Source organism: Monosiga brevicollis, genomic scaffold (assembly GCF_000002865.3).
Source record: "Monosiga brevicollis MX1 MONBRscaffold_23 genomic scaffold, whole genome shotgun sequence".
NCBI lineage: Eukaryota > Choanoflagellata > Craspedida > Salpingoecidae > Monosiga > Monosiga brevicollis.
In genome coordinates, this window is record NW_001865060.1 from 441,055 (window position 1) to 465,133 (window position 24,079).

Here is a 24,079-nt window from a genome sequence, read left to right on the forward strand (position 1 = left end):
AGAGAAGAAGAGAGTTGAAAATAATAGCACAACTACCACATGTAACAAGAGAGAGAGAGATAGACACACACACAAAGTGAAGAGACAGAGATACGAAAGAGACGAAACACAGTGTGTGTGTGTCCAAAAAAAAACTCCTCCTTGACACATTAAGCCATTTTACTCTTGGCCCGTGCCACACTGTCCGTCGTCGTTGTGAAAGGTCGGCTGAGGGGCGTCAACTGTTGCGGGTGCGGGTGCGGGTGCAGTGTGTGTGTGTGTGTGTGTGTGTGTGTGTGTGTGTGTGTGTGTGTGTGTGTGTGTGTGTGTGTGTGTGTGTGTGTGTGTGTGTCAGGTTGCTGTCGAGGCGCTTGACTAGGCAAAGGGCTACGGCGGTCGAGCTTTTTTGTTGTTTGAGTCAGTTGTTGTTGTTGTTGATGTTGATCACAGACAGCAGGATGAAGGGGGCGTGTGGTATGTTGGGCGTGTTGGCCCTGGTGGCCAGCAGCGCGGCCATGTACGACGTGGTGGTGGATTACTATGCTCCGCCTGCCAATTGCACGGAGGGCTGTGCTTCTTGGACCGATCTGGCCGCCGACAATTGCACCGGTCTCAATCAATCGGCGGTCGATGCCAAGTGGCAGTTTGGCGTAGCGCCCGCCAACGTCGGTCGTCACTGCGCCATGCCCGCTAATGATCCCGGCGAGTATGGCGCCTGGTGCTACTGCCGCAACTCGATGGCCGTTTGGGGCTTTTGTGAGGCCAATCAATCTGTCCCAACGCCTGAACAAGTCAACCTTCAGGTGGCGGGACCCGACACGGTTGTCGTCTCCTTTGTAACCTTCAACGACACTGCCACAAGCGCTCCTACCGCTCAACTCGGCGAGTCGGCCGATCTGACCGACGCCATCACCCTGACTGGCATCACGAAGGAATACACAGAGACCAGCAATGCCTCGCGCCACTACTTTATGCACTTTGTCGTGTTTCCAGACCTCACGCCCAGCCGCAGCTACTTTTTTCGCGTTCGCGGTGGCGCTCGCTCAACCTGGAGCTCAACCTTCAAGTACGTGAGCGCCAAGCCCTGTATGGCTTGTTGCCTCGTCTCATTGTCGCTCGCCCTGATATCGCGTCACCTGCTGCCATTTGCTGCTGTCCCTCGTGTCGTGTTTTTTTGTTTTTGTTTTTTCTCTCAACCGATCACAGCTTTACCAGCTTGTACAGCGGCGAACAAAAGAACGAAACCAAGTTTGCCATCTTTGGCGACATGGGTGTCTACACCTACAACAACATGGACTGGCTCCTTGACGACGTCAAAGCCCAGCGCATCGATTTCATCGTACACCTGGGCGATCATGCGTGCGTCTGACCCCGAGTCCGCCCCCACACCCCATCCCGGCACGCCCCGTCTAGGCTCGCACCTGCTCAAACTCCCCCATTCCTCCTTAGCTACAACGTTGCCCAAGACTCAGGCCTGCGCGGCGACGGCTACTTCAACGCCTTTCAGCCCATTCTGACCAAGATTCCCTGGGTGCCCGTACTTGGGTAAGTCGCACGTGCCGAGCCCACGCTCCACTCAGCTTGTCTTGCCCAAGACATGCTTGCTCAAGCCTGTTCAACATTACATTGTTTGATTGCAACTGGTCTCATCGCGCATGGGGTTGGTGCATGGTGGTGCTGGGCATCAGCAACCATGAATACTACGATGGTGATGAGTTCAACGTGAGTCCTGTTCAATCAGCCCCGCCCTTGCTTGCTCGTGGCCAGATGGGGCATGGCCGCGCTATGCAATTGACCAAACTCACCTGCACTCAAAACTCGACCAGCGATTCTTGAATCAAACGTATGGCGTGACTCTGGGTGATATTCCCCCGGCTCATCCAACCAGCCACATCAACTCGTACATTGCCATTGGCTCAACTTTGGCCCAGGTTCGTCAATGAGGCTTGCAAAATAGAAGAAGGAATCGTTTGTCAGACGCTCGATCCTCCAGAACCATGAAATTGTGGCTTGCCCTGGCACGCCACCCAATGTCCTCAAGCCTCGCCTTGACCGTTGTTAAATTATGCAGGCCGTCAAGGGCACTTCAAAAACCAGCCGCTACTACTCGGTGGATGTGGGCCAAGTGCATGTCATCTCCCTCGACCTGAACGTCTATTACTTTGACACGGTTCGCAACCAGAGCGAAATTTCCGCCGCTCTATCGTTATTGTCAGCACCACAAGGGTGCAACCAGGCCCGCCCAACAAACTGACTGGTGGATGTGACCGTGTGCCACTACTCATGTAGGAGCTTGTCTTTCGCAAGCCCATGCTGGATTGGCTGCGCGCCGATTTGGAGGCGGCCAGTCAGAATCGCGCAACCGTGCCCTGGATCATTGTCAATGCTCACCAACCCCTATGTGCGAAGGGCGCACCCTATTCCTGCCGCCTCATCGTGCCCGTGTTTCCTGCATGTAATCTAACGAGAAAATCATGGCTGGGATGCAGACTGCAGCAGCGTGACCATGGGTGAGAATTCATCCAGCTTGTGGGAATTCTGGTATGATCAATCCAACGGGGAAAACCCCGGCACCTTCCGTGGCTGCACGGGCACGGGTATCTTTCCAGTGAGTTTTTTTTTTTTTTTTTTTTCTTTCTTTCTGTTTTCCCTATCTCCGCTTGCATCACCCCAGCGTGCCAGCAGTTCCAGCCGGCTTGCTCACTGTGCCGCACATTGCCGTCAGGTGGAAGTCTCGCGCCTGGATCTGGAAGCCCTCTTCCGCGAGTTTGACGTCGACCTCTTTTTTGCTGGTCACGAGGTAGGCGTGGCTGCCTCAACTCTCGCGTCTGTCCGCGCTTACTAAACCTTATTTATTCATTTTTTTTTCCGCCGTGTCGACAGCACGACTATGAGTCAATCTATGCCGTCATGAACGGGACGGTGGTAAACAAGTGCGATGCAGGCTCGACCACCCCAGGCAACTGCACGTTTACCAACCCCTCGGGTGTTGTGCACTTTGTGACTGGAGCTGGAGGTGCACCACACCTTGACAAGTTTGGCGATGCAGGACCCTTTACACGCATTCAGCTCAGCGCGTGGGGTGAGTTGTTGCCTGCCTCTCCGTGCCCCTGCCACCTTGGGCCACTCGAGCCCTCAGCAGGGACGGCTGGCTCACATCCACCTTATGTGTTGTACGTTGTTTAGGCTACGGCCGAGTGACCGCCACGCAAGAGGAGTTTGTCTACGAGCATGTTCTTAACAGCAATGGCACCGTGTTTGACCGCGTCACCGTGCGCAAGGCCCACTAATGCCTGCTAACGCAAGGGCAGGCAGCTACACCTCTCCCTCTCCGAGGTGGTTGTTGACCAATATTCATGCTTCAAGGTTGTATGCTCGACCAATTCGATTGAGCCCGACCTTCAGCCAAGATCGAAAGCGGATGTGCTCAAATTTGAGAAGCGCAACGACATGCGCTGGGGGTTGGGCACTTTCACAACGACACTTTTGGGCACGAGCAAAGGATCACAGAACAACAATGGCATGTTGGGCGACCGACATACCCAGAAGAGTGATTTATCAAAGAAACAAAGAACAAAGGGGCATGTGCACGGACACCCCCAGTTGGGACTCGTTCAAACAAGGCAAACAAGGAGTAAAGCAGGCGCCTTAAAAGGGGATGGCGCTGCACTGAGACTGGACACAGCTGTCACAGTCCGTCTGGTCCTTGAGATAGGGCTTGCAGCAGGAATCGCAGACGTTGCAGGTGCCAGTGCATTGGTTAGTCTTGCACTCAGCCTTGACGCAGGCATCGCAGTCGTCCTGGTTCTTGAGGTACGACTGGCAGCAGGCTTTACAGACATTGCAACCGGCGCTGGGGTTGCACACGTTGCTGCTGTTGTTGTTGCCACCTGTGATGGTGTCATGAATGGCGGTCACAACAGGGTAGCCGTTCTCAAAGACATCCATCGAAGCATCAAAGGCGAACACGCCGCCAATGCCGGCCTCCATGGCAAAAGTGGTGATGGCCTGCAGGCTCTTGATGCTGTTCCATGACACCCAACCGGGCGTGGTGTTGCCCAGGTCCTCACCGGCACGGTCACCCGAACGGATAAAGCCGATATCCGACTGCAAAGGTGTGCGAGTGGTGATTGCATATTGCACAAATACCCGACGTGAACAGGGGGCGCAATGAAGAAGGGAGCGTGGGACATCGGTGCAAGAGACAAAAAAAAAAGAGCGACGGTGAAGACGCCTGGCCGCCGAGGGAATGAGAGCACCGACCTGAGTAGTGGGATCGAAAAAGTTCTCCGTCTCGTTGGCGGGATCAATCAGGCTAACAATCTCCGAGTAGATCAGCAGGCCGCAGAGCTCGGCGCGACGGCCGGGCCTGGAATACGCATAGGGCAAGGGCCACCAGAGGTCCTCAATGAGCCAGGGCGAGCAGGATCATGCTGGTTAAGCACATTGCATGCATGGGGTTGAGCGTACCAGGCACCAAAGGTGGGGTTGAAGGGACCGTAGCAACCATGGGAGAGCGCCGCGGGCACGCCAAAGCGCTGCCAGTTGTTCTCTTGGCCAGGGGTATACCAGAGATGACCGTAGAAGGTCAGACCCAGAACCAGCTTCTCGGGCGGAGCTCCGGCCTTCAGGTAGCCAGTGATGGTGTAGTTGACGCTCCAGTAGCTCGAGGGGAAGGCGGGCTCGTGAGCAGGGATCTGTCCCTCCTTGACGGCAAACAAGGGCTGGTTGGGGGCGGTAAAGTTGGCAAAGCAGGGGCTGTCACCGCACATCTCGGGAAGGTCGGAGACGGAGTAATCTATGCACATGCCAAATGAGGAAAAGAAAATGGCGTCAGCTGCCAAGTGTGGCCCTGTGGTTGTTGCCTTGGGCAGACGACGACGCCAAGAGACGCGCCTGCGCGGGCTGTGCACACAAGGCGTACCGTAGGCCATGAGGTGCCAGTAATCAATCTGTTCGCTGACGGCAGGGATGTCAATCTGGCTCATCTTGCCCATGTCGGCCTGGGTGGCCACGGTGATCATCCTGTCTGGGCCAAAGTACGAGCGCATTTCCGTGACAAGGGAGAGGAGGCCTTGAGCATCACCGGGCATTTGGCCTCCGACGTCGTAGATGGGGTGGAAGCTGCTGTTGGAGAGCTTGATTTCATCGTCGCGGGGGCCTGAGCCCCAGAACTCCCAGTCTAGCGTGTCAAAGCAGAGGACAGGCATCATGAGTCATGGTGCCTTGGCGCGCAATCCACAAGGAGACCAAAGGGTTGTGCGACGGGCCGAGACTTACCAAGATCAATGCCATCAAAGCCATACTTGGTCATGAAATCCAGGCAAGAGTTGATAAAGGAGAGGCGGTAGTTGTCATCAGAGACCATGATTGAGTAGACGGAGCTGGGAAAGTTCCAGCCACCGACACTCAGCAGCACCTTGAGACCAGGGTTTTGTTGCTTGAAGGCCACCACCTGCCCTCATAGCACGTTACAGTGGATGGTTTTGAGTGGTAGGTGCGAGAGGAAACACAGAAGCAAGCCAAGGTGTGATGGAGGACACAAGAACAACGTTCGCACCGATTCATAAAATTGGGGGTCGGCGGGTTCGGGGGACACGAGGGTGAAGTTGCCTTCAGTGCATCGGACAGCGCCGGTGGGGCACTCGGGGCTCTCGCGAGTGCCATTGGAAAACATGGAGCAGGTACCGTTGGGGAAACGGCACTGGCCAAGACGATCGTAGACAACATCTCCATTGCAGCCACCACAACCACCGTTCATCCAAGCAAACGCGTCTGGCATCATCGCGAGGGAACGAGATGAGGGGATGAGAAGCGAATTGACATGAAAAAGAAAAAGGAAAGAAGAAAAAAAAAAAAAAAGATGGTGCCTGTGATGAGAAGGATTCCAAAGGCGGTGCCTGACCGACAGCCACGTACAGACAATGTAATCGAATTTGCTCACGGCAGGAGCCAATTGCTGGGGTGTGTAGGAAAAGTCACCGGCACGGTATTGCGCCCAGCTAAAGCGTTGGTTGTGGCAAAGCGAGGCGAGTGTGAGTTGTGTTTCCCGTTTGATGACAAGCACAGCCTGAACGATCACCGCCAGAAGCAAGGTGCCACCGTCAAAGCGATCCTGCTCCAACAAACATACTTGGCAAAGTAATTGCCAAAGGCAAACTTGGCCTCAACGGCACTCACGGCCGCCAACAGGGCCAGCGCAGCCAGCAGTGCACCGGCAGCCGACTTCATCCTCTCTGGTCCAAAGAAGAAGAAGAAGAGAAGAAGAAGAAGAAAATGTGAGAAAGAGCAGAGAGAGAGAGACAGAGACACAGAGAGAGAGAGAGAGACAGAGACAGAGACAGAGACAGAGAGACAGAGAAAGAGAGACAGAGAAAGAGACAGAGAGAAAGAGACAGAGACAGAGACAGAGACAGAGAGACAGAGACAGAGAGACAGAGAGACAGAGACAGAGACAGAGAGAGAGACAGAGGCAGAGAGACAGAGAAAGAGACAGAGACAGAGAGACAGAGAGACAGAGAGACAGAGAGACAGAGAGACAGAGACAGAGACAGAGAGAGAGAGAGAAAGAGACAGAGTCAGAGGCAGAGACAGAGAAAGAGACAGAGAAAAAGAGACAGAGAAAGAGACAAACACAGAGACAGAGAGACCAGAGAGAAAAAGCAAGCAGACGAAACTGAGAGAGACGAAAGAACAAAAGCAGCCAACCAACAAAAGAAGCACAAAAGAAGAACACAAAGGCAGACGAGACACGAGGGGGATGAACGCACACCTTGCGTGGGTTAGGGACTGGACGATTGCATTCGCTCGCTGTAAGCGTGAGATTGACTGGGACTGATGAAGCAGGAAATCGACTAATTGAAGATGCTTGTAGAATGTGTTGCTAGTTTGGTGTATCATCAAACAGAGAAATCGACGCTAATGTCTGAGAAAATGCAGAATGTACTTTTGGCCGTTTCTTTTTACGTCATTTGCACACACACGCTGTAGTGGCTTGTGTTTCGCAAGACTCAAGGCCTAGCCAGCTTGCGCAAATATAAATGAAACAAGCCATAAAAGTTCTTGTATTTCTATTGTAAACCTGACATGGTGATTGTCAGATAAAATGGGCTCTGCCCAAGACGATTGCGACATGATGAGGTCATCCAACAAAACACAACAAAACACAACAAAACACAACGACATCAACAAGTTGAGACCTGTTGCTGGTGTACCGACGGCTTGCAACGGCAGCAGGCAGCGGACGGAGCCTCGGACACGGAAATGACAACGGCAGCGTTGTACAAGGCACTCGCTCGCAAGCCGAATCAGCTTTTGCCCCTTTGCACCAGAAGCCAGAAGCTTCATTTGCTCCATGATTGCACCTGCCTGACCCATGAGAGGCTGACCAATTTGACCCCCTGGACCCTCGACACGCGTTTCATGTCTGCCTTGGTCACAACGAACGAGGAAAGGCGTTTTGATGATTGGGCGAACAACAGGTCTCAACACGTTTGTGCTGCAACTGCTTGGCGCCGCTTGAGTTTGTTCACTGGCACACACACACTGACGCACTGACGCACTGGCGCGACCGTTCAAACACGACGGTGAGTTATATTTTCCTTCTCATCGGGCTTGGATGGTCCATTGATCGATCGCCCCTGGCGATACCCATCCCCCTCTTTTTTTTTTTGGCAGTTTTTGGTGGCTGACTGGTCGTCGCGGGATCGACCTCTGGCAGTGAGCCATGGTGGACCGCCCCGCCTCCCCAATCCCGGCGCCGAGATTGGACGACGCATCCTCACCCATGCCATGCAGTCAAGAGGTTTGATGTGCACCCCCTCTGGCGCCATCCCCTTGCGTGCGTGTGCGCCCAACCATTTGCGTGTTGCCTTTGACTCACCTAGCCGACTCTGAGTTTTGCAAATAGGTCTGGCGAGCAAATGCCAGCACCCGCCCCTCCCTCTCGCTGGCTCAACGCCACCAAGATGGACCTGAGCGTCTCAAGCAGGGGCTCTATACCGGACTTCAAGCCTTGCAGTATCAGCTTTGCCGTGGCGTGGTAGGCCGGCTCTGATCCTGCCAATCCCCACCACCCATTTACCGTTGCCTTTTCTTGACTTTTCAAGGCCAAGGCTCAGATGTGCTGTGGCGTATCTGATAGGACGCACTCGTGGCTGAACACACGTTGAAGGTGGAACACACCCACCATCGTGTCCAAGCTTTACATGATCAGTTGACGCTGGAGCGAGCGCAGCGCCAGGCCCTCGAAGAGATCGTGCTCGGCCTGCAGGCCGACAACGCCCAGCTGCTGCGCGAAACGGGCCGCGCAAGTGCCGCCACGTCTCGCAGCGGCAGCCGTACAGGTTATGAGGAGGCCTGGCCCTCTCTGTGCGATGACCTGGCAGAGGCCCAGCAGCACATCAACATCCTTCAACAACATCGCGTCGCCCACGCTCAACTCCTAGAACGTCATCAGGTGTGTGGGCCGTCTGCAAGAACCCATGAAAGCTGGCCAAGCGGGTTTGTCAAGATTGTTCCTCGATGCCGCTCACGCCTCTTTCCCCTCCTCCCCCTGATCTTCTTCCATTTGAGCAGCTGCAGCGCAAGCTCTACGGTCGTCATCTGCTTCGCCTGTTTGTACGTATCTGACCTCCCGCTGTTGTTGGGCTTCAAACCTGACCAACGCCTCTGCGTTTTGCTCTTTCCACGCCCACTCATATACACGACGCCATGGATGCACAATGCGGGACTGCCACCATAGGACAAGGCACATGGTCTGCAGGCGGCCCTTGTTGTCCAGCGGGAAGCTTTGCTCAATCTGGTCGACCATACGCGACAAGAGTCCATGGCACTGATTCGGTCCACCCTGGCACAGGCGGCTCGCACCTTGCGTGCCCGCAAAACTGCCCACTCTGCCTCAACCCCTGCTCCGCCTACCTGCGTTGCCAGCACCCAAACTCACCTGGAGGCGGCCGACATTGGCGCCAAAACAACGTCGGCTTTGTGTGACCTCGATGAGAAGCAGGAACCCGCTTCGGACAAGGCACGGGCGCTACATCAGGCCCACGACGCTCTGCAATCCACGCTGCGCCGCTGCCACGAGGCCAACCAAACCTTGACCGGTCAGCAACAGGGTCTCCTGACCCGCTTGTCTGATCTCCAGGCTCGACTGCGTCATGCCCACACTACGGCCCGCACCTTGCCCTCGCTTCCAGCTCCGCCGTGCCGCGTTGACGCCGCTACTTCGCCCCCGCCCTCGCCCCTGAGGACAGCCACGTCCAAATGCCACCCTGAGTCGCACGACCATAAACGGGACTGCATCCAGAGCTCGCCCGACCATCTCCACCGACAGGCCACCGATGAGCTTGCCTCTAGCCCCAAGTCCAAGCCAGCCCCCGACTCGGCCTCCGACATGGATTACATTCCAGCCTCTAGCCCCGACCCTGACCCAGCCCCAGAACAAAACGACTGCACCGATAAGGACCAAACGAACGGCGGCGCTGCCATAACTGAGCAGCCAACGACCGACCATGGTCACGACCAGCCTGCGGCTCTGGTCACACCCCGTGCCGGTCCCGGACTGGCATCGCACCGGCTGACCCATGAGCATCCATGCCCGACTGACGCCCGCACTCATTTGAGCACCAACGTTGACGCTCATGCCCATGCCAAACTGCGATTGGCCTGGCCAGACACCAAAACAAACCAACCAGTGGCCAACGCCATCAGCCCTCAAACCGCGGCGGCCACCATGACCCAGATTGCACGCTTGGGTCTCCCAGCTCAGCCGCTGCCCCGTCCACCGCGCCCACCGCTGGCCCGCCCTGCCCTAGCTCCGATTACCTCGAGCAGCAATGATCTGCACAACCGCAGCAGCAGTTCCACTGGAGCCATCAGCAGCGCCAGCTCGCCCGCCTCCAGCCCGCGCCGGCAGCCCGGCCTTCGGGCTCGCCCGCTGCCGCCGCCGCCACCAGATGGCTTGTCCAGCAGCGGCACCAGCGTGCAAACAACCCCTGATCGCCTCACCATGAGCTCGCCAGAGGTGGCGGATACCCCAGGCCCTGCACCACCCCTCCTGGCTCGAGACCAACATGCCCCATCTGTCATTCCACGCCACCGTGTCGCCTTGTGTTTCAGCGGCTTCAAGCCGGGGCTTCTCGACTACGACACGGCAACACGAGACCGCCTGGTTGAGGCCGCCCGCCGAGCCGGATTCTTTGTGCATGAAAGCGATCAGAACCTGGAGCACATTACGCACGTTGTCGCCCCCAATGGTTGTCGCACCGTCAAGGTAGAATCAACGCAGCCAGCTGGTTTTTTTATTTTTATTTTATTTTTTTTTATGCACGTGCATACGCCCTGACCCAGCAGCCCACACGCCCTCATCTCAATCGTCCCCTTCCCCCAATTTTGGCCTGCTTGCACAATGCTTGTTCATATTGAACACGGGCAAACAGGTGCTGGCAACCACACTGCAAGGTGGTTGGCTTGTCCCTCGTGCCTGGCTGGAACGCTCCCTAGCCCAGGGCTGGCCCGTGGATGAGGCCTCCAATGGAGGCTGCAAGCTCCCCGAGTCCCCATTCGCGGGGCGTCGATACCGCCTCTCTGATGACTTTGCCCAGGTACAAGCGCTAGGCCCGGCACGATCTCGCCAGTGTTTCTCCTTGGCTCCTGGGAGCTTCTTTGGAGCTTCTCATCTCTGGTGTTCACGTCGCCCTGCACGGGGGGCCGTTCATGTCTAGGATATTCGGCCCGCCAAACTGCAACACTTGCGCTTGATCCTGGAACAGTATGGGGGTGGACAGTTGGTGCAAGACGGCACGCCCGACGTGTGGATCGTCAACCCACGCCGCCCTGCAGCAATGGGACAATGCAGCCAGAGCTGGGCCGAGATCTTGGGCTCCATCCCCACACATGCCGAGCTTCTTCGTACCCAGCTCGGACGAAGCTCTTTGCCCTCGAATCTCCTCGCCGAGCTTGGAGGCCTTGCCTCGCCACGCACCTTGGCGCTTGAGGCACAGCTCCGGGATCGACCGGGAGCCGAGTATGCCCAACGACCGGTGGTGCGTCCCTTTGCCGGCCACTCCCCATCCATGTTGGCTCCGGATGGAACTGCCGGCCGGCCATTGAGCAAGCGCACCAAGCGCACCAAAACGCGCCCTTTGCCACGCCCCCTGCCCTTCTTCACCCGCTGATGCTGCACGGCCTGTGGGACGGCGCTTCTTTTTCTTCTTCTCAATCGGAGGAAGCCAAAACAAGCCCGCTTTGGAGAGTAAAAGATAGACAGAAAGAGTAGACATGAGAGACATAAAAGCTGCGAGAGACATGAAATTCGATGGCCTACGCCAAAGCCCGATACTGAGAAACCAGATGATGGCGACCCGCCGCAAGCTGAGCTCCGACCAAGGCGGTTCCTCCGGCCTGAGCCGTTGTGCCCGTGTAAACGGCCTGGTCCACTTGTAAGGGTGGCGCAAACTGCACACTGACGCCCACGGGCACAAGCAGGTGATAGCTCAGCTGTGCAAAACGTGCGAGAGAAAAGGACAACGACGTGAATTGAGTCCGCCAGAACTTGAACCCATTGTTTTGACTCCATTTTAAAAAAAAAAAAAAAAAAAAAAAAAAAAAAATACTCGTCGTTGGCCAGGTTTTGGCCAGAGAATGCAACGACAGCTCATCGGGATCCACTCACCTCCTGCCGATCAGGTTTGTAGATCCACTGCAGCGCTACAGGGCCAAAAGGTGTCGGCAGAGAAAAGTTGGCGGCACCGACGACGCGAGCAGCCCAAGCATCGACCGCCAAGTGTATGAGCCGGCCACCAGCCGTGTCTGCATTGGCACTGGCGTCAAAGTGCAGACCTCCCACATGCTCCATCAACCACTCATTAAAGGCTCCAAACCTAATGCACCAACGTGAACGCAAGAGTTGGCCCAGGGCGGACGCACGTCGGAGCAGATGCGACAGGGCGGAGCAGATGCACACGCACATGATGTGATTGAGCGAAGCTCCGGCTGCGTCATACTCGGAACAGGCCCACGACTCGCAAAGCGTCGTCTGCCCCTGCGCCACCATGTGCCCAATGCCTGAGAGGAAAAGGCAAAAGGGACGTGAGTTGATCAATGGGCTGATCAATGGGCTGACGTGTCCTTATGCGACTCGGCACCACGGAACGCGAGGCTGGTGTAAGGCACGGAAAAAGCATACTTGGGTAAGTGTCTTGCAGCAGCACGGCCAGCGCCAAATCGCTGCGATTCAGCAATGAGAGGGCTGGAAAGAGCACTTTCATGCCCACAACACCGCCTGTTGAGTGATTGCCGTGCGCTTCGAGATCTGCCACCAAATTGGCTGCCACCCGAGCCTGAGTTGCAGCATCGGGCGGCGCCCCAACAAGCAGGGCCATGGCATTGCTCGTTTGCGAACCCAGGGGCGATGGTCCCGAGTTCATAGTAGGATTATAGCCACCCACGGTTGCATTGTAATATGCGGCGTGGTATGCGGCGACACCCTCGACGCGTGCCTGCTCATACTGCCTTGCATCATCCGTCCGATTCAACACCGTCGCAATCTCGCCTACATTAGCCCCAACAATAGCATGGCCCACCCATATCATGAAAAGGGGGCTGTTGAACCTGGCATAGGCATGTGCCACCTACGCATGTAGTCTAGGGCTTGTAGATAGAAGTAGGCGGAGACCGAGCCGGATGGCGTGCGCGCCCCACTCGCCATTCCCGGCACAGGCACGTCAATCCAATCACCTACACCATGCAGATGCGTGATGCCTGACGTCTGATGCTCAACGCCAAACGACAGTGTCAAAAGAAGATGCTCACGAGAAAAGCAACACAAACATACCATAGCCAGCGGTATCGACAAGACTGGTGCTTGGATTCTTGGTGGAGTTCAAATAATTCATCAACGCCGCCAGCCCGGCATAGTGCTCAACAAGGTGAGATGTGTCGCCATAGAATCGATACACGTTGCGTGCAATGACCACATAAGCAACCTAAAACGCCCATCCTCGCAATCACCTTGCGTGAGCCATGTGCGCGTACGTGCGCGCACACACGCACGTAGCAAAGATCATTCAGCCGATGGAAAGCAATGGCAGGGAAGAGAGAGCGCCCATGTGTAAACGCCCTCACCTGCCAGACCACACATCCCGGCCAGCCACCGATGCCATCATACGGATGCACGTCAGCTACCGACCCGTTGAAACGACTCCAGGACCCGGAGGCACACTGGTGCACGGGATCACTGTCGCATCCTTGAAGTTGGTCGTCGCGAATGTCCCGCAGGAACTTGCGGTAAAAGCTGTGCATGTCAAACATCATCATTGCCTGATTGCAAGACACTTGCGCGTCTCCCATCCAGCCGCGCCGCTCCCGCTGAGGACAGTCCGTAGGGATGGACCACAGATTGGAGGCCTGTGCGCGTTTGGCCAAGTGGTGGATCTGGTTGAGTAGGTCGGGGGTCTGCGTGCTGTTGGTGCCCCGTGCAGCAATGGGGCGCATCTCAAAGTTGGCCTGGTCCCACGCCACGTCAGTATGAATGAATTCGGCCGTAAACATATCACTGGTTGGCGCCGAGGCCAAACCCTGCACCATGATGTGGCGAAACCCCGCAGCGGCAAAGCTGGGCACATAGGTGGCGTTGACTGCCGAGCCCACCACATAAACGTTGGTCATATTGGCTGCAAGCACACCCCGACGTTAGCGCAGAGCCAACCCAGCTACCTCCTGCGTTTCGGGACCATTCTTTGCCGACTCACCGTCATTAAAGTCACCAACGTAGCGATCGGGCGTCTCGTGGCCAAAGCCGTACGTCTGATGGGGCCTGCACGGTTCGTGGCGCAGAGCACTGGCATTTGGATTGATTGAACAGTAGGTATCGTCGACCGTGGCATTGGTTGCTGAATAGACAATCTCGCCGTGCGAGATCCACACGTGCTGCCCACCAGAACCAGCATGTGCCATGCCACAAGAGGGAGGCGAGAGTGCGCACAGCGCGCCGTGGGTGAGTGTTTGCCTGCTTTGTTTCAAACTGCCTCCAAACGCCAAGATCGCATCGACATCGTACCTGACCCTCACTCAAATCAGTTGGCATACGCATGCGCACCCGGCCCGCCATATTCAGGCCAAAGTCTACGCCATATTGTGAGGGCGGCGCAATGGCACTAATCTTGACTGGGGCGAGCTGTTGCATCACGCGCAGCGCCGGCATGAATGCCGGCTCAAGTGACCCCACTGGCAGCTGGAGCACGCTGGCAGACACCCACGTTGCGGGTGGCACAAAGCCGGGCTGCAGCCAGCCTGTCGCCTCTAGGCGCGCGTCGTAGGTCTCGCCATGAAAGAGGTGGTCCCACGAAATCGGGCCGGGCGCGGTGAGCCACGCCGAATCCGATATCAGGTGCCAACGTGAGCTATCCTGGGGTCTAATAAGCTCCAAGATGGCAATCAGGCCCCGGCATCCCTCGGGGCCACCGCGCGCCGTCATCTTTCGGCAAGACGTCACATGTGAACAACAAAGTAGAGTGAGGCACCGAAAAGACCACGCACGAGGCACACATCGAACCATGGCTGTGATGGGTATTTGATCGTGGCATACAACGCACGTTGCACCACTTGTCATTGTAGCCCCATTTGTAGTTGCCGAGGCTGACCCCTAGGACGTTCTCGCCCACGCGCAGATGGGGCGTCACGTCAAAGGTGCGAAAATATACCCGCTGATTGTAAACCGACTGTGGCGGGTCCATCACGTGGTCAGATACGGCTACTCCATTTATGTAGGCTTAAAAGGCCCCGAGCCCCGTCAAATGCAATGCGCCACGCTGCACGTCGGCCATCGATTCCAGGTGAAAGGTGGTACGCAGCTGATTGTGCCCACCAATCCATTGTGCTCCCGCAGTTGCCCAGAAGCTGTGTGCTGGCGGCGTCCAGACCGGCTGCTTGTGGGTGCCGTTGCAAAGCCGCATGACACTTGCAGTGCACACCGTGCTTGCGTACACGGCGACATTGACTTCGAACGGGGTCGCAGGAGTCAATGTGGCATTGATGACATGAAATTGGTTGGTGCTGGTGACCACGCCAGATGAGTAGGCAGTAGCTCCCGTGAGATTGTTGATCAGAGCCACTTGATAGGCGCACTGTTGGGTGTGCGGCAGTGGGGCCTGTTGATCGTCCCTGCGTAAATGGCAATGGCAGGCAAGCAACCAAAGTGACTCGTGCGTGCGGGCGTGTCCCATCATCAGGTGAGCAGGCAAGTGAGAACGAGTGCAAGCGCGAGGCGACGAACCAAGCCAGCTGCCACTGCACGGTCGGCTTTTCAACTAAGGATAACCCCACACAAACAAACGTAAGGCCCCCTCACGATAAGAAAAGGCATGTCTCGCCTGCGCCTCATCCGAGCCGGACCTACCTGGCACCATGATGGGTGCGCCCAAGGCAGTGCGCGTCAGAAGGCGATGATTGACGCGCACTTGCGTCGGCCCATAGTCGCACACCGTGCCTTGCACATCAAGCACCATCACCGCCGCCACGAAAAACAGCAGTCGACCAAGCCCGCCAAGGACCGTCAGCTCCAGCCCCGGCCTCATCCTGATTGTGTGTGTGTGTGTGTGTGTGTGTGTGTGTGTCAGCGCAAAAATCACGATCGTGTTGATCGCCGCACTGACACTATGTCAGCATTTATGACCGTTACGCGCCCTCTCTCTCTCTCAAAATCTCTCAAAATCTCTTTCGTTGTCTTTTGCTCTTTATCTCAAACCGACCAAACCAATTCATTTCTCTTTTCTCTTCTCTCTCTCTTTCAAATCTCTCTCTCTCTTTCAAATCTCTCTTTTCAAATCTCTCTCTCTCTCTCTCTCAAACTCTCTCTCTCCTCTCTCTCTCTCTCGCACTTTTTGAGTTCTCAAAGCTCTGAGCATGGATGAGGTGCGTTCCACCCGTGAGCGGGAGCGTCGTGAGGAACGGCGTGAGCGCCACAAGAAGCGAAAGAGTCATAAAAAACACAAGGACCGTGATGAAGACAAGAAGCGCTTAAAATCCAGCTCGCGGCATCACGACCGCAAGAAAAGCCGTGACCGTGACCGGGACCGTGACCGCGAAAGAAGCCGTGACCGCGAAAGTAGCCGTGACCGCGAAAGAAGCCGTGACCGCGAAAGTAGCCGTGACCGAGGGACGCATCGACTCCGGCATCGAAAGCGCCACGCCCACAAGCATGACATGAGTAGCAGCAGCAGCAGCAGCAGCAGTAGCGACACTGACGAGGGGACCCGTCATGGCCGACGTCATGAGCGTCGTTCTCACCACTCTCAAGCAAAAGAACAATGTACTGTCTCGACTTCTCTGGTGCGTCTTTCCCCCCTGAAGTTGTGCACATCGCCAGCGCTTGGCCGCCACGCCATGCTTTCACGCTGACTCCGATGCACAGGCCGGTCCTAGCCGTGAAAAGCCTTCTGCCGATCAGATTGCTGCCATGCGCGCTGCGATTTTAGCTGCTGCCTCGGATCAAGATGATCCTGTGCCGACCAAACGTATCATGACGATGCAAACCCCAGCTGAATATGCAAAGGTGAGGCCCCATCACAGTGCTTCTCTTCACTATTCCACTCAACTCCAGCCCCAATCGATGACGGTTTTTTTTTTCCCCTCATTCTAGCAACAAGCCGAAGTTCGCCGCGAGTTTGACCCCGATACGGGGCGCTATCGGTACGTGCCGGCCCTGGTGTCCCTCTCCTCTTTCCTTGCATCCGATTATCGGCAAGGCCGTGCGTGTGTGAGCAGGCACGTTGCACAAGCTTCTCAACCGAGTTTCAATGTGCAAATGGATTGGCTATAGCCTCGTCAAGGGTACAGGCGAAATTCTCGAGGAGATTGTCTCACGGGACAGACAGATAGCCATCAATAAGCAAGCAACAGCTGGGGATGGCTATAGCTTTATGAAGGGAGCCGGCCTCCTTGGACCAAAACCACCGCGATGAACACCTTCGGATCAAGGCTCACAGCGCTTGGTTGGGCTTTTCTAGCCGGCCAGGGTACATCGGCGGCATGGCATGGTGTGCAGACCCGGCTACTCCATTGGTGGAAAGACATAATACGCGTAGCTCGACGCTGTTGGATCCGGCTCTGGTCGGTACGAGTAGATGGACAATTTTTTCGCCAGATCTTGGTCCGAGAAGCGCTGTGCGCTGCTCAAGGTGAAGTCATCATTCAGTCACCCAGGCAAGAAAATTGACACATGAGACTTGAGTGACCATGGCTGAACTTCAAGGGCAGCGCAGTCATGCCATGCCCCGTGCCTTGTGCACCAGGAGCGCACTGTGCAACACGTACTTTTGGCGAACTTGGCTGCTGAGAAAGCGCCCGACGTACTGCATGGCTTCGATGGCGTCCAAGCTATGATTGATATGACGATCCTCCACCCATTCAAATTGCGGACGCTCAGGATGCCACTGCACAGCAAAGATGGGATAGTTCTTGCTTTCAACGCTTGACACAAAGGCCTTGCCCTGCCGATCCGTGTTGGTACTCAGCACAGAGTAAAACGCAGCCAGCTCTGGGTAGTCGCTGTAAGCCGCTACACCACATGGTAGACCCGTCCCCATCCATGAGCACGAGCGGATTAGGTATACACAAAAACAGCTGCTGTCAGTCAACCCCGCTTACTCGGCGCAACACCGTCGTGATGAAGATTTGATGTCAAATTTTCGGTTGCCAGATTGTGCTGCATATTTGCAGGCAGCCCGCCGAATAGCCGCGACGTGCTGGCTTCTTGAGTAAAGATTAGTGGCAGGCTGATATCCTTTCCAACATTGGCAAGCAGGAACCAATGACCGAGAATCGGTTTTAGTTTGCAGCGAAAGGCAGCTGTATTCAAATATGACGTGATGAACTGGAACGGTCACTCACCTCGCTGTCAAATGCGTTGCGTGACAGTGCCGACTCGTTGTTGGCCACTAAAATGTGCAAGAGCTGGAACCCCATGCACGTTCTACACCCTCGAACGCGCACGCATATTCAGACAACAAATGAGGGGTCCCTGCCATGCAAGCCCGGGAGATCAAGGAGGGATGCATCACTGGTCCCATCTGGCCCGGCGGTTGCTAGTTCTTGCGTACCCCCAGAGCGGAAAGTGTGTGCCCGCATCATTCTTGGCCTTGACCTGCTGCAAGATCTTGTTGGCTGTTTGATAGTAGGTGCTGTTCATCTGCAGTCCAAGCTCGCCTCCTGTGAAGAGCACCCCGTTTACGCTGGGGCAAAGTACCGAAATGCGAGAGCATAATCATGTCGACGATGAACCCGGGGCTAGCGATCGGAAGGTGAGTGTCAGCCCAGCAAACGGCTCTTACCTGCCCATGATTGTCTCCAGCAACTCATCGCTGGCAGAGTACGGGATGATGGCCACTTGTAAACCAGAGGATTCTGCGCACACAGCAACGACCAAAGTCAGCCTGACGATGCCACAATCAGACTGGTGAAGCAACGATCGCGATGCACCTAGCCATTGCACGTAGAAGGCCTCAAAACAAGACGCTGTGGGAGTCGTGCTGTTAGCCTATACCGAGACATGCCATGCGCTTATCAATATGCCAATCACCATGGCCATGGGTCCAAGGCGGAGGGGGGGCATGTGGCCAGCAGCACGCGTGCAGACCGACCAGCCCCAGATGTCGCGCGGTGGTATCGCAAGGAGATCCATCCGTGGGAGTCGTCAACACGCCAATCACAGGAATGTCTGGTGTGTCGGATCCCAGTGACCGTCCCCAAGTGGCAGTGGACGCCTGAAGCAGCAGCACCACCACAGCGAGCGCGCGCATCGTCGACGCCATTCCAGCGAGTAAGACAACGAGGAAGAAAATAATGAAAATACTAGTCGTTACTTTTTCCATGAATTTCCTGTTTTTTTTTTTTTTTCTTTTTTCCCCTTTTGTGAGGATTTTTTCAGCTTGAGTGGCCCTGAGCTTTGGAGACTCGATCATGGCAAACCTTACGCCGTGTAGTGTCCTCCTGCCGTCCGTCCTTGCTTTGATACTAAGCTAATCGCGGTTTCTTTACTCCACAACTCAAATAGACGATGTATTGACAAATTTTAATTAGGGGATCAACACGGCTGAAGGTGACACATGTGTGAAGCTTTACACACGACGTGTCGAATGCTCGACATCGATATCGACCCGACTTGTGTTAAGCCATCGCCTTTGACGTGACCGGGCTGGCAATATAGCCCATCCATCGTAAAAACAAAGCAAACCAACTACTACTCTCGGCTAGCAAAGAAAAGAAGAAAAAAGATAACAAGATAAGAAGCCGGGCAGGGCAGTCCATCGTCCCTGCTCGAGTACGGCAAAGGGAGCGGAACAAGAAACCGCACCCCCCCAAAAAAAACAAAAACAAAAACAAAATCCATCCTAAGACTGCTCGACATGGAAGGAACTTGTGCTTTGCGTCCGTCGGCGCAAGCGGCCTGACATGCCACGTCGGTTCTGCATGCAGAATGGGGCCACGGAATCAGCCGAGCGCAATGTGTAGAGAGCCAGCGAGTGAAGTCAAGGGCCGATCATAGCCTACCCGTTTGATGTGGTTTGTGGGGATGGGTAAGCTGTCCGGGTCCATGTTGGCAAGCACGTCGTTCTGAGCGCCCTCAAGGACGCATCGGTGCAAAAAGCGCAACATCACGCGGTAGCCTATACACCAAAATGACCACAGTTTGTGAGCTTTGCCGTCTCAAATACCTGGTCGTCAAAGCAAGCTCAACTTTCTCGCACCAAGATGTGGGTCTTTGACCGGGACGGAGACCTCTTCCTTAAGTGCTGCACTCAACATTGCCTCTTGATCAACAAGCTGCTGGACCACGATACCGCGTGCCGAGTCACAATAGGTTGAGAGTTGCGCCTGAATCGGCACCAAAGACGCTTCCTAGCCAAAGTCAGAGAGTGTGTCAGGGCGAACAAAAGTGAACAGCGATCGCACTTGCATGCCGTCGCGTGCAAGAGTAGCATAATGGCCCAACGCAACCCCCATGAATGACAGCCACGCCATTCTTATGCCAGGAGTAGCGCGGGCCAATTGCAAGAAAAACCGTGGCATCCAACATACCACGTCGACGATGGCTCCCGGAATGGACAGGCTGGCGGCCTGGAGAAATCGCTCAACCTTCTCCTGGTTGGATAGAATAAGCTCTTGGAAGGTGCTGCTCACGCTCCCACGCACAGGGCCAGACCCATTGCCCACGGCCTGCAGTACCTGGGACACGAGAACCAACGCCGCTGCTCCATCGGAGCCCACCTCGCCCTCCAGCAGTCCGTACTCGACCGGATTTGACAAGGCTGGGCAGAGAAAACGCAGGAAGAACATTGTGCGCAGGACTGACCATTCCAGCGTGGTGGACTGCAGCACTGACTCGCTGCGCACGACCGCAAGAACATGACGCAGAGCCAAGGGCACAGCATTGAGCTCCTGATACAGACGGTTCAAGATGTCCTGAACCACTGTAGCCACAGCCACCTGATGCTGACGCTCGGCCTTGCCTTTGCGGCGAGCGTCTTGTTGATACAGCTTGGCATCACCGAGGATGCGCTGCAGCGGCTCCTGCAGAATGTCCAACAGATATCCTCGGCACGTGGTGCGAAGCAGCATGCGTAGACAGCGCACTCGGATGGAGTTGCCGCGAAATACCTCGTTGCTGCCCTTGGTCTCTTGCAATTCAACACGCACGGCGTGTTGCACCAAGGGACCCAAAGCGGCCCCACCGCGCGCAATTGCTAGCACAACCAGGGCCTCGCTAAAGTCTGCCGCACCCATGGGCCATGTCGTGAGAATGGCGCGCAGCAGTAAATGCGGCTCTCCCACGAAGATCAGGTTCTCCAGGGCTTGTTGGGCCTCAACTGCAGTCAACTCCTGCCCACTGGTGCCCACACCCAGCTCCTGATCTGAGTCCTCCTCATTCAAAACGGCATACAACAACCGCTGTAGGTCGTGCTGCACACGCAATCGTTCCGCACGCAGGCGGTAGTGCTCTGCCTGGTGCAGACTGTCCACGTTGATCGTCACGGGAATCGGAAGCAGGTGCGGCGTGGCAAGGGCCGCGACCACTCGCGCAGCTGTGGCCAGAGTTGGCTTGTCGCCTACATCACCAGCTGTAGTGGAGCTCGCAGCTGTGGACTTGGATGCCTGTGTTTTACGGCGCGATGAGCGCGCCGACAGTCGTCGAAAGAACCCGCCTTTTCGCGTTGATTCGCCTTGACTCACACCCGAGGCAGCAGGTGTAGATTTGGATCGACCTTTGCTCTTATTGATGACTGCTGGATGACTGTCCGTATCCGCACGTGGTTCATGACCCGCATTGGGGTGCAGGTCATAGCCAGCACCAGCGGTGGTCAAGGCGCATAGGCAGTCCAAGCAATCATGAAAAAAGTTGGTCTGCTCAGGGCTGAGCGAATCCGTGAGCGCGCGCTCCTCGTAGCAGGGAACGGGCCCACACTGGTGCCGGACAAAGCTCTCGGTTATGAGCGGTGGCTGTTGCTGCTCCATTACGCGCAGAAGCGCGAGTAGCAAAGCCTGCAAGTGGCCATCACCGGGCATAGCGCTGCCCGTTGGTCCAACAGGTTTGTTGATGCTCTCACCTCGGTCGATCTGCTCTAGAAGCCCGACTGCGGCACGGTGTAGCTCTGGTGATTCGACATCAAATCCGAGATCTATTTCGGTATACAACCGGCCAAAACCTGTATCGCGCAGCGCGCTCGTTAAAGCAGCCAGTCGCTGGCGTAGTGGGCCGGACGGCGGGGCGGCACCGTCTCTCATAGGTGCGGTGGTGCTTGGGACATGCTCCATGGCACTGCGATCGTTGATCTGCTCCACTACGTCAACATCATCCAAGAGAGATGCTAGACGACCTGAGGCGGCGGTCGGCTCGGCTTGCTCCCGAACCTGAGCAGCAACTGCAGTGCTCGAAGCGCGGCCTTGAGCACGTGGCTGCGTCGCAGAATCTGGGCGGTTGGGCTCGTGTTTGGCATCTGTGTGCGGCGGAGGTACCTGGCCCATATCCAAGCTATCGGCTTCAGAACTGATGAGGGAGCTCAGGCTATCATTTGAACCTCCATGGTCCCATGAGGCTCGGGTTGGGGGTGGAGCGGCCTCGCGTTGCTTGGGAGTCGAGGCCAACACCTGCTCTTGTGCACCCGGGGATTGTGTTACTGTTTGCGCGCGCACAGGCTGAGGCTGGGGCATATTCAAGTCAAGGCTATCTTCCTCCTCCTCCTCATCGTCGACGGCACCTCCCTCGTTTGCTTCGGCGTTGTTGTGGTGATTGCCAGCTCTGCTCTGAGGTACAGGCGCTGGTTGGCCCATACTTGCCTCTGACGGCTGCTCAGCATCGAGGTGTTGGTCCTCATCTGAAGCCGTTGGGCCAGCAATGATGCGTCGCGGGGCGGTTACGGGTTGCACATGGGTGCGGCTTGGCGCCGAACTAGCCACATTGACCATTGCAGATTGTGTGGCTGCTGTTGTTGTTGGCTGTCGTGGGGCAGGGGCAGCCGTTTGTTCCGAAGCCTCGCTGCCAAAGAGATCAGAAGAGGCTACACTGGCTTGGTCATCGCTGGCTGTATCAAGCGGCGGGTCTAGGAGGCGCGCACCACTCGCACGACCAGTGGCGACTGTGGGCGCGGCTGGTTCTTGCGAATCGGGCGGGGCCGAGGAGCCCGCGGAGATGTCAAAGTCCGACTCCTCGGGTAGCTCATCCATGTCTCCGCTCATGTGAGGATGCGTCTGCTCCATGGTTGAGACAGCTTGAGCTAGTGGCGTCGACGTCTGCAGATTGGGTGGAATCATGTCTTTGTGCGAAGTCGCGCCAGCCTCGTTTTCAGATTTGGTGACCACATTGCGCGGCGTCGAGGGTCCAGAGGAGAAGACATCGTTCTGTGCCGAATGTAGTGCGTGGTCTGGGGTCAAAGGAACGCGCAGGGTTGGCTCAGTGTGTGCCACGCTGCTCACGGGCAGTGTCCGCGGGGCTGGATGGGGCTGTGGGGGCACCTGCCTCGAACCTGGGGATCGAGGCGGTGGCGCTGAGTGAGAGGAGGGGCTTCGGGGCATCGCAGAGGGGTGGAATTGCTCGGCGGGGGCAGCATCGCCCAGAGTGGCAGTACGGCTTGACCGTGTAGGACTCTCAGCCGGACTTGGAGCTTCGCGAATTGAAGTGAGGCGTGAGTTTCCTGTGCCAACTGCGGGTGGCCCCTCCATGGGGCGAACGAGCAAGCGTACGGTGGGACCGCTAGCTTTGAGCATCTCGACAGCCTCATCGTGCCCACCATTGGGGTCGACGGGTCGACCATCGACTGCGAGCAGAATATCGCCCAGCTCGAGACGCTGTTGTCCAATATAGATCACATGGTCACGCACGCGGGAGATTTGCGGCAAAGCGTGGGGCTCTTTGCGGATGGTTATGCCCAATGTATTGGCTCTTTGAGCGTTCCGGGCCAGGATGACCTCATACTGGTCGGTGCGACCCTGGCTGGTTGAGCCACGGCCGTACTGATTCAGGCTCTCATCCCCCCAGACACTACTAACTGGGCGCGAAGTGGCACCGGCGGATGAGGCAATGCTAAGGGGCCGTCCGCCTCGATGCTTGGCGGGCGTGGGGGCTTGGGGTGTAGCCCAAGCTCGTTGCAGGGCCTCCGAGTTGGGATCCATGAAAATGGCATCGCCGTCCCGCACAGACAAGGTGTCCAAGTTGGAGCTCAAGCGTGTGCCTCGAGCGCCTTGCTGGTTGTAGGCCTCAGCCGTCGTAGGTGGTGCTCGTGCAGTGGATGGCGCAGTACCTGGATGGTGCGGCGCTTGAAGCCCCCGGCGTTGGGGATCGTGGCTGGCCACCAGTGAGGCCTCGAGTTGCGAGGCTTCGAGCGCCAAGGTCATCATGCTAGGATCGCGGCGTGAAACAAGTTCCTCAAACACCTCCTGACCGCGACCTTCTCTTTGAGCGGCCTCCAAGAGCTCCTCTTCAGCCACATGTTTCATGGCCAATTCCTGCAGAGCAAGTGGTTCAGCACCCCAGACCAGGGTCAAATCATCAGTCAGCCTTCTTTCCCATCAAGCTTTGGATGGCGCAGCGATTACAAGCGGGAATACT

At 56.4% G+C, this 24,079-nt stretch overlaps 6 protein-coding genes across 6 annotated transcripts in view; 3 read left to right on the top strand and 3 right to left on the bottom strand.

Annotated features, from left to right (window-relative positions):
• Positions 1-437: 437 nt before the first annotated feature.
• Positions 438-3,381, top strand: MONBRDRAFT_33725 (uncharacterized protein; the record flags this gene model as incomplete). Its single annotated transcript, XM_001748435.1, has 11 exons — positions 438-1,045; positions 1,186-1,338; positions 1,429-1,524; positions 1,668-1,701; positions 1,806-1,910; positions 2,051-2,149; positions 2,269-2,380; positions 2,469-2,587; positions 2,705-2,779; positions 2,863-3,061; positions 3,166-3,381. The coding sequence occupies 11 exons, from the start codon at positions 438-440 to the stop codon at positions 3,267-3,269; spliced, it is 1,704 nt and encodes a 567-aa protein (XP_001748487.1). The 3' UTR covers positions 3,270-3,381.
• Positions 3,352-6,210, bottom strand: MONBRDRAFT_38339 (uncharacterized protein; the record flags this gene model as incomplete). Its single annotated transcript, XM_001748508.1, has 7 exons — positions 3,352-4,086; positions 4,243-4,348; positions 4,450-5,161; positions 5,260-5,434; positions 5,540-5,754; positions 5,899-5,981; positions 6,113-6,210. 7 exons carry the CDS (start codon positions 6,208-6,210, stop codon positions 3,628-3,630), a joined length of 1,848 nt encoding a protein of 615 aa, XP_001748560.1. The 3' UTR covers positions 3,352-3,627.
• A 1,495-nt stretch (positions 6,211-7,705) lies between these two features.
• On the top strand, positions 7,706-11,530 carry MONBRDRAFT_38340 (uncharacterized protein; the record flags this gene model as incomplete). The annotated part of the gene is made up of 5 exons (XM_001748436.1): positions 7,706-7,783; positions 8,123-8,437; positions 8,744-10,252; positions 10,488-10,583; positions 10,704-11,530. The coding sequence occupies 5 exons, from the start codon at positions 7,706-7,708 to the stop codon at positions 11,154-11,156; spliced, it is 2,451 nt and encodes an 816-aa protein (XP_001748488.1). The 3' UTR covers positions 11,157-11,530.
• A 105-nt stretch (positions 11,531-11,635) lies between these two features.
• On the bottom strand, positions 11,636-15,554 carry MONBRDRAFT_10744 (uncharacterized protein; the record flags this gene model as incomplete). The annotated part of the gene is made up of 9 exons (XM_001748509.1): positions 11,636-12,045; positions 12,167-12,532; positions 12,815-12,965; positions 13,105-13,652; positions 13,731-13,908; positions 14,039-14,455; positions 14,574-14,699; positions 14,952-15,141; positions 15,373-15,554. 9 exons carry the CDS (start codon positions 15,552-15,554, stop codon positions 11,636-11,638), a joined length of 2,568 nt encoding a protein of 855 aa, XP_001748561.1.
• Positions 15,555-15,882: 328 nt separating this feature from the next.
• Positions 15,883-16,798, top strand: MONBRDRAFT_10745 (uncharacterized protein; the record flags this gene model as incomplete). The annotated part of the gene is made up of 3 exons (XM_001748437.1): positions 15,883-16,308; positions 16,391-16,531; positions 16,619-16,798. The coding sequence occupies 3 exons, from the start codon at positions 15,883-15,885 to the stop codon at positions 16,796-16,798; spliced, it is 747 nt and encodes a 248-aa protein (XP_001748489.1).
• Positions 16,799-17,240: 442 nt separating this feature from the next.
• The window catches only part of MONBRDRAFT_28072 (uncharacterized protein), a gene marked incomplete at both ends in the record, with an annotated part of 8,168 nt that continues 1,329 nt past the window's right edge, over positions 17,241-24,079 (bottom strand). The window contains 9 exons of the mRNA XM_001748510.1: positions 17,241-17,536; positions 17,626-17,761; positions 17,869-17,950; positions 18,078-18,209; positions 18,309-18,381; positions 18,457-18,514; positions 19,528-19,643; positions 19,725-19,875; positions 20,056-23,976. Of these exons, the coding sequence (XP_001748562.1) occupies positions 17,241-17,536; positions 17,626-17,761; positions 17,869-17,950; positions 18,078-18,209; positions 18,309-18,381; positions 18,457-18,514; positions 19,528-19,643; positions 19,725-19,875; positions 20,056-23,976 (4,965 nt within the window). The remainder of the gene's footprint in view (positions 17,537-17,625; positions 17,762-17,868; positions 17,951-18,077; positions 18,210-18,308; positions 18,382-18,456; positions 18,515-19,527; positions 19,644-19,724; positions 19,876-20,055; positions 23,977-24,079) is intronic.